The following is a 16,022-nucleotide window of genomic DNA, read 5'->3' as shown; positions in this document are numbered from 1 at the left end:
TCTTTTCCTCAGCAACATGTGCGCCAGTTTTCACAGCGCGACGCCATGATGCTCTGTCATGTGCCTCTGTCTCCTAGGTGGCTGGATCTATGCTGAACGCCTTGAGGGTGTCCCTGATTGTATGGATGCTTTGGAGACCCGCTCTTCTTCAGTATCTGTGATTTTGTCTTGCCATTTGACATTCAGTATTTTTCTTAGACGTGTTATGTGGAAGTGATTCAGTTTCTTTGCATGTTTTCTGTACACTGTCCACGTTTCTGAGGCATAGAGCAATGTAGGGAGGATGACGGCTTGATAGATCCCTAGCTTTGTATTTGTGGTGTGTTCCAGACATTTTTAGATAGTCTGCAATAGGATGCACTGGCCTTGTCGATACGCAGATCGATTTCATTATCAATATTTCCGTTTCTGTCTATCTATCTATCTATCTATCTATCTATCTATCTATCTATCTATCTATCTATCTATCTATCTATCTATCTATCTATCTATCTATCTATCTATCTATCTATCTATCTATCTATCTATCTATCTATCTATCTATCTATCTATCTATCTATTTATTTATCTATTTATCTATCTATATATCTATCTACATACAGATGTTAAGTAGAGAATCAAGACATTACCTTACCTTTAGTATAGGTAAGAAAAAGCATGGGACGACATTTCTGAACAAACTTCAATTCTCTTTCATTCAACCAGTCTTTTACTTCCAGAGCTCTTTTCTTCAAGATCATGGCCAGGAAATCTCGGTCCTTGGTCATCATCTGCACCAAATATCTCGCCGAAGGCAGATCTGAGCTCGAGCTGAGAAACTCCACAGCGGTTCTTATGATCCCTTCTGGGAAGGCCAGCACGTGCTGGATGACGCTGACATAATTAGCTGCGTTTGGTTTGTTCGTTGCATACTGGTTGAGCAGTCTTTGAATGTCCAGGGAGTCGCTCAACATGCCAACTCTAATGCTCTCAATGTGAGGTGAAAACATTCTAAATTTCACGTACGTTGTAAATGCGATCGTTATTTTTAAACTCCCTGGGTCGGGGCCACTTAAGTTTGCAATGTCTGAGATGAATTCCAGAAATTCAAAGTCTAGTTTTGTCCTTGACCTACAAAACTGCTCACATTTGTGAAACACGAAGACGTGGTGAGAGAGCAAGTTGTTCCTCAGGGCAGAGTTGATTTGCCTGGTGGCTGCTTGCTTCGTGAGAGGAACTCTTGGAGTCTCGTCCATACTTTCCAAGGTCAGCTTGAACAAATATTTGAGTTGACAGCGTTTCAAAGTTTTACAGTCTATGGAGTAATGCTTCACGTCATACGCTCTTTCTGGATCATTCTGCAGCTCGGAGATGACCTAGTGGAAGAAAATGTAAACAAAACAATATTTTCTTTATTAATAGAGAGCTAAAAGTTCCGTCAGGGCAGATAATGTACTTTTTTTTTGTATGGCCGACGTTAGTAATTGTATGTGACCAGAATAACGACATTTTCACGCCACTTTTTTCCCCATGCGCAAGGCGTCCACTGGAGTACCACAATTCAAAATCCGTCTTTACCTCGACTAAAAGAGCTTGATCGCTCGGTCAACACATGGTTGTATTGGGAAAAATGAAAAAAAAAAAAAGAATCCGATAAAAATAAATTGATATCGCGAAAAGGGCGATAACAAGACCACAAGGAGACGAGGTTCAGGGTTCAGGAATGCGAAGTCCCCCCCTCCTCCTTTCCCTTTATAGTGTGACTGAACCCAAACAGTGCAATACTGTGTCTAATTGTGTCAATGAAAACAAACTTCTATGCCAGAAAGTACACAACACAAGGTACACCTGTTCCTTAAAGGGTAAAAGAGAACAATTTCCTCAAGCTTTGGATCAGTCCAACAATTAACTAGAACAGGGGTGGGCAAATTACGGCCCGCGGGCCACGTGCGGCCCGCCGAGGTGTTTTATGCGGCCCGCCGACACCTACAGAAATCAGGTGTGCCCACAGTATATAAATATAAAAATGCAAATATTTAAAAAAAAATATCTATATAAATTATTGAAACTGTCTCATTATAAAAAGTTTAAAGTAAACGAAGATTATGCTTATTGGTTATACATCAACACACTCAATTCAAGACACAATGACTAAGTGTTGGGTAGGTTTGCAACAAGATAGCAAGTGTAACAGCTGATGCAGCTCGATCTTTGAATGAGAACCATAAACTTAAAACAACAAAGTTTGCATGTAATTTACACATCCTTTTATACGCGTTTATGATACCAGAAAGTAAACCTAGAGGAGTTAAGCACGGGTAGTTTTGATTTAAGAATAATTAATCCAATGCATCTGCTAGCCTAGCATGGGCAAGGCAAAGGAGAAGAATATACAATCGCAAGGATGAAATTGTTATGTTACTTGAAGGGCATTGACTGTGACCTTGTTACCAATATTTCTAATGAAGAGTGGAAGACACAATTTCATGTCTTTTGTAGTTTCTATTGCAATTGATTGTTTACATATGAAATGTAAATGCATGTTAAATCTTTTCAGTTAAGGCTCTCCCATTTCTACAAGCAAGCAAAAAAAAATGTTTTTGTCATTTTCCTTTGCTGAAAGGTGAAACTATCTTTAGAGAAATGATCAAAAGTGCAACACTTATTAAGAGAAGCCGATTCAGCTCCAGAGGACATAACTCGAAGCAAAGAGAAATTCTAGTCAGCACTACCACGGGAACCTCATGGGTGCCAGAAGCTGTATTTCCACACTTTAAAAAACTTTGCTGTTGTTCACACTATTTGGGTACACGTTCATCAGTTCTTCTTCCTCATTCTTATTTTACATGTTGAAGGGTTCATATCAGTAATTCTTTATCTGAGATTAACCGAGTAGTGGTTTCCAGATCAGTCAGTTCTCCGTTAGTCTTTGGAGAGCCTTGTTCGGGTCCCTTGATTTAGTAAGCACCATTGAAGGACATGGTCAGCATTTTCTGGTGATGCTCCACAAGGGCAGGCTTCGCCCGTCCCGACATTTAACTTCCGGAACAAATATTATTGTCTCATTCAGTGTGCAAGTATTTTTTTTTTTGGAAACTAAACAAGTATAATCACTGGTCAATGTTGACTGACTGTAATTTGACAGCAGTCACAGGGGTAACAACTAGTAAGATAGTTTCACAGTTAAAAAACATTATGCACGAGTGTAAAAAGTAAAATACTGCACATTAAATACAACTGTATATTTGTGGGGATATTGTGATATAAAAAGACAACAGCAATTTGAAAATTTCATAATGCAGTGTAAATATGAATTAAAAGACATTCTACACAGCAAGCTTATCTTTCTAAGATATAAATGCGGCCCTCCATTCCCAAACTTTTTTTAATGCGGCCCTCGATACAGAAATGTTGCCCACCCCTGAACTAGAACATTAGAACATACTCGATAAAACTTGTGAATACTTCAACTGATAATTTATTTACAGATGGGGGTGATCGTCTTGTCTCTCTATCCGTCGTTTGATCTATTCAACCCATCTTTCTACAAGCCCTAGCCATATTCTGATACCGTCGCTAAAAACAATGCACAATATATTTATTTACAAAACTAACATAATCTCTAAACTAAACTAGGCCAATGCAGATCATTATCTTACGTGTCCATGGCACTCAGTACACTGAGGTTCTGTCAAACCTAGCATGTGAAGTCTGGACTTGGCGGCCTGTGCGTAACGTCACAAATCTAGACTAATCGGACAGAATGGCAAGTACCAGCACAGTGCTGTGGAGTACTCAAGAGCAGGACAAGACACACAGAAAGTCTCTGGTCATCCACTGCACCCAAACTTGTCCCCGGACGTCTTGACCAAATCTTGCTTCCGGAAAAGGACGGGCGAGAGAGTGAGGTCGACGTGTTGCGCGAATCCTCCTCACTTTAATCAAAATTCCAGCGCAAGTCACTTGTCATCCCCCCCCCCTAACATCTTCAGAAATTCTTAATGTGTAATGGTCGTCACAGTACAGGGGACTTCCCACAATAGTCCTGTTTTACATCAGTTTCGTCTTATCAAGAGACGATGGTTTTAAAAGCACCTTTGTAAAGAAATTAATGTCGATTGTGATCTCAAGCTTGGTTTCCATGTTACTTCACACATTTGGAAGACATAATGTCTATAGGTGGGTGATTCATGTACATAATTTAGATAACATTTGATGCACATTTATTCATACGAAATGTGCACATAAGAAATCTTATGTAGGCCGCAATCTAGATAAATGTTCTATATCTACTCTTAACTCATACAATCAATTCAAATAATTAAACTAGTCAATATGCATTGTAATATTAAAGAAATAAACCCAACACTTGGACCAAAAAAAAAGCAAATATTATACATCATATAGAACACTTTTACAATGAGTAGGTTTACATGTTGTCATTGTTATTATTATTATTATTATGTTAGAAATGAACGAGTAGTCATTCTCTGGCGCTGCCAGGGTCGAGTTTCGCTAAAGAGAAACAAAATTCATCGTAGTCCCTTTAACAGTTTCCACTGAGGAATTTTCTGGTGATGTGGCAGGTCTGCAGCAGTACCGCCTTCTGACAGGCAACGAAGATGTTCCTAGGAATGTTAAGGGCCTTGAAGGTGTCTGTGAGGTCAGTTGTTATTATCCCCTCGGTTGATATAACAATGGGGTATATTGTTATTTTGGACAATTTCCATAGACGCTTAATCTCCAAGCCTAGGTTCCCATATTTTCTTTGTGTTTCTATCTCAGTTTTTCTTAAATTATGAGACAGTGGTACGGCGATATCGATAATGGTAGCGGTTTTTTCTTTTTTTATCGATGAACAGCAGATCCGGGCGATTGAAATCTACCGTTTTGTCGGTCAGAATAGGCCTATCCCAGTACAGCAGATGTTCAGTAGACTCGAGAACCTCTTGCGGAGAGTATTTATAATAAGGGGGAGTGTCCTTACCGATCAATTTGTACGTCAAAGCCAGGTGTTGGTGTATTAACTTTGCAACTTGGTTATGGCGACCTAGGTAGGCTGATTCTGATAGGGCTGGACATCCTGCCATAATGTGTTCAATCGACTCGCCCACATTTCCACATTTTCGGCATTTGTCGACAACATTGAGTTTCAGGATATGCTTCTCGTAATTTTTTGTCCTGATTACTCTGTCCTGTATTGCTGTAACAAAGCCTTCTGTTTCAGGGTAGAGATGACCTGCTTTGAGCCATGTTAAGGAAGCAGCCTTGTCGATGTTGTCCCCATGTAATGAAGCCGGAAATTTTCCGTGGAGTGTTTTTTCTTCCCATTGGCGAATCTCATGCCCTACGTCGTCCAAACCGATATTGACATCAGCATTGTGTAGGTTCAGAGGGGTTGCATCGGAGTCGTATTTCCGTAGGAAGGAAACTAATTTATTGCTGGAGGCGAGCAGTTTTGATCGTATTTTTAAAACTTGCATCTTACACAATTTGAAGATGTTCTGCAATCCACGACCCCCATCCTTCCTGGGCAGGTATAACCTTATGGTGGAGGACTTGGGGTGTAGACATCGAAACTTGGTTAGTAATTTTCTAGTGAGTCTGTCAATGTCATGTAGGTCGGTGTCAGTCCATTTGATCACACCGAACGTGTAAAGGAGCACAGGGACGGCCCAGCTGTTAATTGCAGTGATGAGATTACTGCCAGACAGTTTGGTGTTGAGGATTTTATTAACTCTTTGCCTATATTTGCCAAGAAAGTCCTCTTTTAATTTCTTATGGTTTATCTTGGCATTCTGGTTTATTCCAAGATATTTATAAATAGAGGCGGAGTTCAATTCCTCGATGCCTTCAAATTCAATGTTGGTGTTCGTTGCCTTGCCCTTTTTAATGCTTATGATGCCACACTTATCCAGGCCAAAAGACATACAGATATCGTCACTAAAGCATTTTACCGTTTTGATTAAGGTGTGTAATTTTTGCTCGGTTTCTGCATATAGCTTTAGATCATCCATGTATAATAAGTGGGACACACATTTTGTACATTTAGTGTCAACCCTAAAACCGTTTGTAGAGTCTTGGAGTAATGTAGATAGAGGATTAATCGCTAGGCAGAACCAGAGTGGAGATAGTGAGTCACCCTGGTATATACCTCTTCTTATGTGCACAGAACCTAGTTTATCACGATTTAGGTGCAGGTTTATCTTCCAATTATCCATACAGACTTTCAATAGTTGTTTTATTCTTGGGTTGATTCTATGGATGTCCAGGGTTTTTAATAGCCAATCATGCGGAACTGAATCGAAAGCTTTTTTGTAGTCGATGTAACACATGTGTAAATTTCTCTTTTTTCTATTAGCTTGATGCAATATAATACCATCTATAGTTAGCTGTACTTTACAGCCCATCGACTCTTCAATGCAACCTTGTTGTTCATCTGCTAGTAGCTTATGGGCAGAACAAAATTTATACATTTTACTTTTTAAAAGTGAAGTTAATAGTTTATACACCACTGACAGACAAGTGATAGGGCGATAGTTTGATGGTTGGTTCGCATCCCCTTTTTTGGGGAGGAGAGATGTTCTCCCTTCAGTGAGTTCTAACAGCATTGAAGACGGTTCTGATATTAGCTCGTTAAAACTTGATGTTAGTGGTGCATGTACGGCTGTAAGTTTTTTCAGCCAAAAGTTGTGTATATTGTCCGGTCCAGGAGCAGTCCAGTTGTGGGTTTTTGAAATAGCTGCGGAGACTTCCTCAGCTGTGAAATCCTCATCAGGCATTTCTGGTATTAGGTTGTTTTTAGTTTGGATTTCCTCGATCCAGTCAGCCTGCACATTGTAATGTAGTGGGTCGGACCAAAGCGCCGCCCAGTAGTCGGTAAAGGAGCCGTGTTTAGTGCTATCAATGGTTTGAATTTTGTCAGCACCATTATCAGCTAGTTTACGGAAGAACTGTTTTCTCATGTGCTGAAATAAAGCGTTATGCTCCTTTCTTTTGGTGGTTTCGTTGTAAATGAAACGCTGTACTAACAACTTAAGTTACCTTCCTTTAATGTATTACATGCTACATTAATAAGATTGACATGGATTTGTAATTTTGCTCGGACACCAGAAATAAAATTTAAAAACAATGAACATGATTGAATTAAAATAATGTCAGAATGTGATGCTCCCTAACTCGTATAACACATTCTCTTACATAACCACCTAGTGATCGTGGGCCCGGGCGTAATGAACCCCTTCGCGCCATGGTTGCTATGCCACTGCCTGATATTTAAACCAATAAATGAAAAAGATAAACTGTAAACCCTATCATGGGAGCAGTCAAGAATTATTTTGGTGGGGGGAAGTATATATGTGTGTTTGTGTGTGTGCCTATACGTAATTAATCTTCATTAGATTCGGATCCTAGAATAGGAGTTAGTGGAAAAACAGTAGACACCCCATCCTTGGCAGTTCGGGGTTTTTCGAGGAGCGATGTGAGCTCCCTCAGTGGGGTCTCGACAAGCATTATTTCCGGTATTTAAAACTTTTTAAAAAATGCATATTCTGAGGTATCTACAGTACAATATCCTGCTGCTCATCTATTTAAAATTTTGGGTAAACAAACAAAACAAAACACATCTGCTAATTACTGCACTTTATTAATAGTTTTGCTTTAGTTTTTTATCGGAGGGTAAGGGTAACCACAGAACCCCTCTTGTCTGAGCTCATGGAATTTGGTCACTATTATTTGCTTTAGTTTTTTATCGGAGGGTAAGGGTAACCACACACAGAACCCCTCTTGTCTGAGCTCATGGAATTTGGTCACTATTATTTGCTTTAGTTTTTTATCGGAGGGTAAGGGTAACCATAAAACCCCTCTTGTCTGTGCTAATGGAATTTGGTCACTATTGTTTGCTTTAGTTTTTTATCGGAGGGCAAGGGTAACCATAAGACCCCTCTTGTCTGAGCTCATGGAATTTGGTCACTATTGTTTGCTTTAGTTTTTTATCGGAGGGCAAGGGTAACCATAAAACCCCTCTTGTCTGTGCTCATGGAATTTGGTCACTATTGTTTGCTTTAGTTTTTTATCGGAGGGTAAGGGTAACCACAGAACCCCTCTTGTCTGAGCTCATGGAATTTGGTCACTATTGTTTGCTTTAGTTTTTTATCGGAGGGCAAGGGTAACCATAAAACCCCTCTTGTCTGTGCTCATGGAATTTGGTCACTATTGTTTGCTTTAGTTTTTTATCGGAGGGCAAGGGTAACCATAAAACCCCTCTTGTCTGTGCTCATGGAATTTGGTCACTATTATTTGCTTTAGTTTTTTATCGGAGGGTAAGGGTAACTACAGAACCCCTCTTGTCTGAGCTCATGGAATTTGGTCACTATTGTTTGCTTTAGTTTTTTATCGGAGGGCAAGGGTAACCATAAAACCCCTCTTGTCTGAGCTCATGGAATTTGGTCACTATTGTTTGCTTTAGTTTTTTATTGGAGGGTAAGGGTAACCATAAAACCCCTCTTGTCTGTGCTCATGGAATTTGGTCATTATTGTTTGCTTTAGTTTTTTATCGGAGGGCAAGGGTAACCATAAAACCCCTCTTGTCTGTGCTAATGGAATTTGGTCACTATTGTTTGCTTTAGTTTTTTATCGGAGGGTAAGGGTAACCACAGAACCCCTCTTGTCTGAGCTCATGGAATTTGGTCACTATTGTTTGCTTTAGTTTTTTATCGGAGGGCAAGGGTAACCATAAAACCCCTCTTGTCTGAGCTCATGGAATTTGGTCACTATTGTTTGCTTTAGTTTTTTATCGGAGGGTAAGGGTAACCACACACAGAACCCCTCTTGTCTGAGCTCATGGAATTTGGTCACTATTGTTTGCTTTAGTTTTTTATCGGAGGGCAAGGGTAACCATAAAACCCCTTTTGTCTGTGCTCATGGAATTTGGTCACTATTGTTTGCTTTAGTTTTTTATCGGAGGGTAAGGGTAACCATAAAACCCCTCTTGTCTGAGCTCATGGAATTTGTTCACTATTGTTTGCTTTAGTTTTTTATCGGAGGGTAAGGGTAACCATAAAACCCCTCTTGTCTGTGCTCATGGAATTTGGTCACTATTGTTTGCTTTAGTTTTTTATTGGAGGGTAAGGGTAACCATAAAACCCCTCTTGTCTGTGCTCATGGAATTTGGTCACTATTGTTTGCTTTAGTTTTTTATCGGAGGGCAAGGGTAACCATAAAACCCCTCTTGTCTGTGCTCATGGAATTTGGTCACTATTGTTTGCTTTAGTTTTTTATCGGAGGGTAAGGGTAACCACAGAACCCCTCTTGTCTGAGCTCATGGAATTTGGTCACTATTGTTTGCTTTAGTTTTTTATCGGAGGGCAAGGGTAACCATAAAACCCCTCTTGTCTGTGCTCATGGAATTTGGTCACTATTGTTTGCTTTAGTTTTTTATCGGAGGGCAAGGGTAACCATAAAACCCCTCTTGTCTGTGCTCATGGAATTTGGTCACTTTTTTTTGGCTTAATTTTTTATCGGAGGGTAAGGGTAACCATAAAACCCCTCTTGTCTGAGCTCATGGAATTTGATCACTTTTTTTTGGCTTAATTTTTTATCGGAGGGTAAGGGTAACCATAAAACCCCTCTTGTCTGTGCTCATGGAATTTGGTCACTGTTGTTTGCTTTAGAATTTTATTGTCAAAACCATCTGGGAGGGGGGGATAAACTCACGGTCTCATGCTCATAACATTTGGTGACTGTGGTTAGTTTAAGTTTAATATTGAAAAGGGGGTTTTAACCTCAAAACTCTCTGGAAGGAGGTTTAAACTTAAAAACCTCTGAAGGGGGTTTTGAACTGAACCCCCCCCCTTGGCTATGCTCATAGAATTTGGTGACTGTAGTTAGCATTAATGTTTTTATTAAAGATGGCCTTTTTAAACTAAAAACCCGATGGAGGAAGGGGTTCAAATCCCTCTGTGGGGTGTGGGTTAACGTCTTAAAACTCTGTTGGGATGGTTTTAACTACTCCCTCCGCCCCTTTGGCTGCACTGGGGCAAGTGATGGTTAAACATTATCAAGTAATGATGCCATTATGCTTGGTTCACTTAGGACTCAATATTCAAACTCGGCTCCCTAAATGGTCCACCCAGGCAGGTAAAAAGGAGGGTTCAATACTTACAGAAAGAATATCAGAATGAAATTCTATCAAAGGGAAAGGACACAGAAGAATGGAGAATGAAGGTAGACAGATCTTGTGTGGTGCCCCAACGGTCCAACAGACCAGTGAATGGATATCGCTATGTCAGGTGTATCCGGTGGACATGTCAAGAAAGCGTCTTTAAAGAGTAATAAGTTATAAAAACATACAGCTTAAAGCTAGGTGACTATCAAAATCTTAAAAAACAAGACATCCGAATATGTATTTTATTCATAAATCTAGGTAAAAAACAAACTGGGGGAAACAGTTTTAACTGTTTTTAATAATTTTTCGATTATAATCTTAGAAGCTTATACATGTTAGATTCAATTTTTGGTGCCAATACATAAATCCTTCAATAAAGCAAGATACTACGGATATAGATATAGATATTATAAACACTCAACTCCCCTGAAGTATTTTATTCTGATGTTCTTAAACTTTAAAAAAAAAATAAATCTAAAAGTCATAACGGTTTTCATTATTTTCATATATTTAGTATGCTTGATGAGTTCACTTTATTATTGGATGTCACTATGTTGTGGAGAGCCCCTGGACGAGGCCTGTGTGGTGGAGAGCCCCTAGAAGAGGCCTGTGTTGTGGAGAGCCTCTAGAAGTGGCTCTAGGCTGCCGCCAGTAAATTAGGCACTGCAAGTACACACGACGCTGATCAGAGGCGTGGAGATCAAATCGTGCGCCCGGGGCAAGGTACTTTATTGGCGCCCCTCTCCATTTTCCATGAACATCACATATTAATTTAGGCTGCGTGTAGCGCCCTTTGAGGGTTGCGCCGGGGCATAGTGCCCCGTTAGCCCCTCCTCACTACGCCTCTGGCGCTGATAACATACACAGCACTCAGACAACACATATACACTGACAACACATATACAATGACAACAGAGGCGTATCCAACTTTTCTTTGTTTGCGGACATGAATATTTATTTCATTTTCTTTCCTTGACATGCTCATAAGCATGATTAAAATACATTTTAGTTAGTACTAGTCGGACATTACCCGAGGCCTGCGGGCCTTAGTTTGTGTATTACTAATCTAGTGGATTGGATTTAGATATATGTCAAGCTTAGCTAATGTTCTTTTCAAGTTGAATTAAAACGGGTTTACCCGATTTGTTCATTGAAGAAGATTATAAAGTACGTCAGGATGTCTAAATTCGCAGATATAAGGAACGAATTTATGTAAAAATGCTTTTGAAACACAAATTTGAAGGTTAATTTGATTAAATAATGAAATCAATAGACAATTCTCCATATTTCCATGTGCCAAAGTAAAAAACTATTTTTGCAAAGTGTAGTTCTTAAAATTAGATCTAGATCTAGATCCTTTCGATCTTGTCTCATGTAAACATGACCTAGATCCATGAAATAGTAACACTTTCATAGAGTTCTGCAACTTTTTTTTGAGGGTCTTAAGTTTGTTTAAGGGCTACTGTACACATGTCACGGTTCCAGTTAGTACCCAATGAACATTTATGCCTAGTTTTATCAAGATTTGTCAAACGGTTTTGATTTCTATGCGGGACATACATGATACACCCATACATACATAAATACGCCTTTTTTTCTGTGTTATATTACAGATTGTAATGGTATAATTATACAAATGTAATATATTAAAACAAATGTAAATTACCTGATCCACTAGAACAGATTTACCAACTAACGGAGGTCCATGAACCTGCAGAATTTTCCCAGGCAACAAGGCCGCCTTAACTGCGGCTTTTTCTTCGAACCTAATGTTCGTCACGTGAAGAGACTTCGAAAATTTCATCATCTATTAAAATAGAAACAAAAACACATTAGGTTATGAGATTATTCAACGAGTTTTCATTATTTCCAAGCAATAGCCCTCTTCCATTGTGTGCATTAATTCTAGAACTAAACCTTAGATTGCCTTAGAAAAAACTGCAACAACTGGAGATTGTTTTAAGAACGATACCAAAAGGTGGATTACTTAAATCAATATGTGACATAAAGTCAACAGACTAGTTGCGTCCCTTTCCTGATAAAAGTGTATTTGAAATGCAGGTTCCGTTTTGCATTGTAAATAAATGTCCCTTGCAAACTATACAAATTGGATCATTGAGGGCAGTGGCGTAGAGCTCTGAGGGACATTTGGAGTCAATATCTGTTATGAAGTGTGTTTCTATGGTCAATTTTGGAAGAGATTAGCGATTGGTTGTGAATGGTGTGAAAGACACAAAGATAAAGGCACATTCCTCGTCCCATATGCTAGGAAAAATTTATACAAATGCTCTTTCTTCCCTAGTGCTATTAGAACATGGAATGGGTTGCCTGAGCCAGCCAGGAAAACCAGTGACTTGGCAGAATTTAGGTCATTGGTTAACATGCATGACTAGATGCATGGCAAGTAAGACGTAATCATCTTCTTTTTTGAAGTAACGTCTGCAATTTATAAGACAAAATACAAGATAAGCAGCATTATCGTCTGCGGTCTTTGTTAGGACAGACAACTCCAGAACGTGAGACTGAAAAGAAGTGTCATTGTAGTGAGTTAGATTTGGTTTAAAACACCATTTTGTATTATTACTAAAGTCTACTACATTTTTTTTTCATTCCATATCAAGTTGATTCTATCTAAATTATAATAAAAGTTAGATTAAGTATTCTTCACAAAGACGTTATTCAAATTTTTTTCAAATTTTACTAATTAAGATAAATTACGTCTACAGCAGTTTGGGGCAACAAATCATCGGCCGTCCACAAAAATATCAAACTCTCGATTGTAGTTGAGTACTTATAAGAGAATCTATACAAGGCAAAAGACAGAGAGTAATGGACAAAGACGGTGAAAAGATCATGTGTGGTGCCCCAGCTGTCCTAAGAGATGGGTGAAGACAACCTACAATTCCATGACACTACTACGTACACCATGGATGGCACTAATACTTGTGTTAAGTTGTAAACGTGTCTTTTTGTACAGATATGCATTCTAAATGAATCGAGTTTGTTTTGTCATGCTCAGACTGAGGGATTCAAACCGGAGCCCACCACGGATACCATGCTACTCCACTGATTAAACAAAAGTTCCCCTTTCAGTCCCTCTGGTCTATAGGACAGATGATGTAAAGATCATCTGTTTCTGTGGCCTACGGTTAACGTGGCCAGCACAACGACCAACCGCCTTTACTTTACCCCAACTAATTCCAGGTACCAATAAGAGCTGGGTGGACTCAGAGGCGCCCGATGATTTCGAAATTAAAAATTACAGTCTTCACCGAAATTTGAACCTCGGACCCCTGTTCGGAAGCCAATCGCTATGCCACCGCGCGACTCCTACTCCACTGATTGGTGTAGTTTGTTTTTTTTCTTTACAACCCTTTGTAACGGATTGGACAAATACATAGCAAGAACACATTTTTTAGAGCATTTAATGTCCTCTAAATGATTAAACTTCCTCGTAACCTAAAATAAAAACATATATTGAACAACCTTAAAAAGAGATGTACAAACTCCTTTACTGCCAGATATGTTAGTATGAATCTAAATGAAATGATTGACTTTTCCGGTGATTTTGAAGCAACAAAAAAAACATCCTCTTTCCTTCACCTACTTTTGAATGTACAATTTTCAATGGACCTCATTCACCAATCGTAAACAAACAGCATTCAATTACGTAATTCTACATATCTTCCATACAAATTATGTAACGTGATACGTATTTTTCATTGTTTTATCAATATTATGACGTGGCTAAATGTGTTTATTTACGATTAGTGAATGAGGTCCATTTGAATCATAAAACCTAAGCGTACGGTGCTAGAAACAGTTAATTGCAAGGTTTTATCTGTACAGTCTTTGGTTAAAAGTTAATCTTCTAAAAACAGAATGACCGGGCACCGTGCGAACCAATCATTTTCCAAATCGACTCAAAATAACCGTCAGTGGAACTAAATTGTATTATATTGAAGATACGCGTATTTGGGGCAGAATTTTGTCTTTTCACTGTCAGGTCTCTACAGACACCTTAAACACTGGAAGTTACGTATTAACAGATAATTTTTTAAAAATATGTTAGCATAGGAATTAAGAAGTAAACAAGGGTCTTGTTTGCGTCAGGCTTGGATTTACTCCTAATGACGTTAAAATAGCCGAATAGAAGACGGGTTGACCAACCAATAAATCTGACTTGGTCATGTTCACAGAATGCCTCTAGTGTGCTCCCACAAGACATTCTGTATGGTGATCCAACAGAAGGCAGGAGAGCCGCAAGTCGCCCACTTTTAAGGTATACGCGACAAGAAGATTTTCAAAATCGACAATAACAGTTGGGAAAAAGAGACACTTCATAGATCCACATGGAGACCAAGCATCAAGGAAGGGTCCCGGATAGCAGATGGCTTACACAGCAAAAGTAAAAAGACGGTTGAAAGTGATACAACGCCTGGTGATTACAGATATGTATCAAGGATTGGCCTCTTTAGTCACATGAGAGGTTACAAATGGAGGTGCATACCTATAGAGATTCATAAAAGACACACAAGAGATGTCCAAGCCCAGACATTGTGAGGGACCCCAAGGGAGGTTAGAGGGCAGGGTTCAAGCTAGACAACACTCCCTAGCGCATACCACTTGACCATTGTGATTGTCATAAGTGAGTCAAAGACTCTTTTAACTCTAGGTCCATGGAAGTTTGCCTCTATCAGTCTGTCCAAAGTTCAGTCTAAAGTCTAAACCATTGTTTCGTCTAGGGGGGATCCAAGCAGACATGATCTCCGCGAAGGTTGTGGCCACATGATTGTGAAATGTAGAAGTAGGCCTACTATATATGTTGTTGTTTTTCGATTACATAATTATCTTATTTTAGAGATTTCTTATTATTTATATACAGATACATATGTGAGCGTGTCTCTGATGTAACTATGAGAAACTGGGGAGGGATGGTTGGATTGTGGAGACTGAATAGATTCTGATGAAATCCTGAGGTGGTCTGTCATAGTACACGGGAATAAATGAAGGTGGGACATGAAGAAGGGAGACAAGCGAGAGACTTGAGACAGAAAACACAAAGAATTTTAGTGAGTTGTCTCCTTTGATATCTCCTTTCATCGTTGTTTCTTCTTGTATCTACTTTCAAGTTGAAATCTGTCACTTTTATCTGTGTATATTTATAAATAGAAGTTTTTATTCAGTTTTGTTTTAATAGAAGTGTGTCTATGTTTAATTGAAGTTCTGCATTGAGAATTAAATACGTTTTCATCAGCTTCAAACCAACGCCCGCGGGCACTAGCAACACTTAATCATTTAAGATTTTAAATAGTCTAAATTTAAAATTGTGCCCTACGTATTCCCGATAAAAAAAAAGCAACAACACATTTTGACGATATTGTGCATGTAAGCATTGCCCGCAGACGACCAAATTAAGTGGCAGCCAAATATTTATTACAACGAAATCTTTATAAACAAAAATATTAGTTAAATAAAAAACAACAACTACAGAATTAATTTATCAAGAGAAAAGATCTCCTAATGTACATTGTTGTCATAAAGCATGAGTCAAATCAACACTGGTTTACCAGATGTCAGGCATAAGAAAGACGTGTCCTATTATTTGGGGTCATGTCCTTCCGTTCGGCAGCCATCGGCCTAATTTGTGAAACATAGTGTCCTATTATTTGGGGCAATGTTCTTCCGATCGGAAGTCATCGGCCTAATTTGTTAAAGGTAGTGTCCTATTATTTGGGGTCATGTCCTTCCGTTCGGCAGCCATCGGCCTAACTTGTGAAGATTTTACTTCCAAGTACGCATTTTCCATCCAGTGAATTAGATCATAAGTACAGTAGTACACAAACACACTCAGAAGTAGCAGGAAGATGGTAAGCTC

The 16,022-nt window shown here is 39.0% G+C and overlaps 1 protein-coding gene across 1 annotated transcript; it reads right to left on the bottom strand.

Moving 5' to 3' along the window:
* Positions 1–617: 617 nt before the first annotated feature.
* On the bottom strand, positions 618–14,372 carry LOC106059054 (uncharacterized). The gene is made up of 3 exons (XM_056006748.1): positions 14,328–14,372; positions 11,811–11,951; positions 618–1,355 (listed from the first exon to the last, which is right to left on the bottom strand). Exons 1-3 carry the CDS (start codon positions 14,370–14,372, stop codon positions 618–620), a joined length of 924 nt encoding a protein of 307 aa, XP_055862723.1.
* Positions 14,373–16,022: the final 1,650 nt, after the last annotated feature.

This window comes from Biomphalaria glabrata, chromosome 12 (assembly GCF_947242115.1).
Source record: "Biomphalaria glabrata chromosome 12, xgBioGlab47.1, whole genome shotgun sequence".
NCBI classification, from domain to species: domain Eukaryota; kingdom Metazoa; phylum Mollusca; class Gastropoda; family Planorbidae; genus Biomphalaria; species Biomphalaria glabrata.
Note: the sequence above shows the minus strand (reverse complement) of the source record. Positions and strands in the feature narration are given on the sequence as shown.

Excerpts from the sequence above, each read along its gene's own strand:
- LOC106059054 (XM_056006748.1), bottom strand. The coding sequence starts at position 14,372 with ATGTCTTGTGGGAGCACACTAGAGGCATTCTGTGAACATGACCAA. Across the intron at positions 11,952-14,327 it reads CATTCTGTGAACATGACCAA|ATGATGAAATTTTCGAAGTC; the intron begins GTCAGATTTATT and ends CTATTTTAATAG. Across the intron at positions 1,356-11,810 it reads AATCTGTTCTAGTGGATCAG|GTCATCTCCGAGCTGCAGAA; the intron begins GTAATTTACATT and ends TTCTTCCACTAG.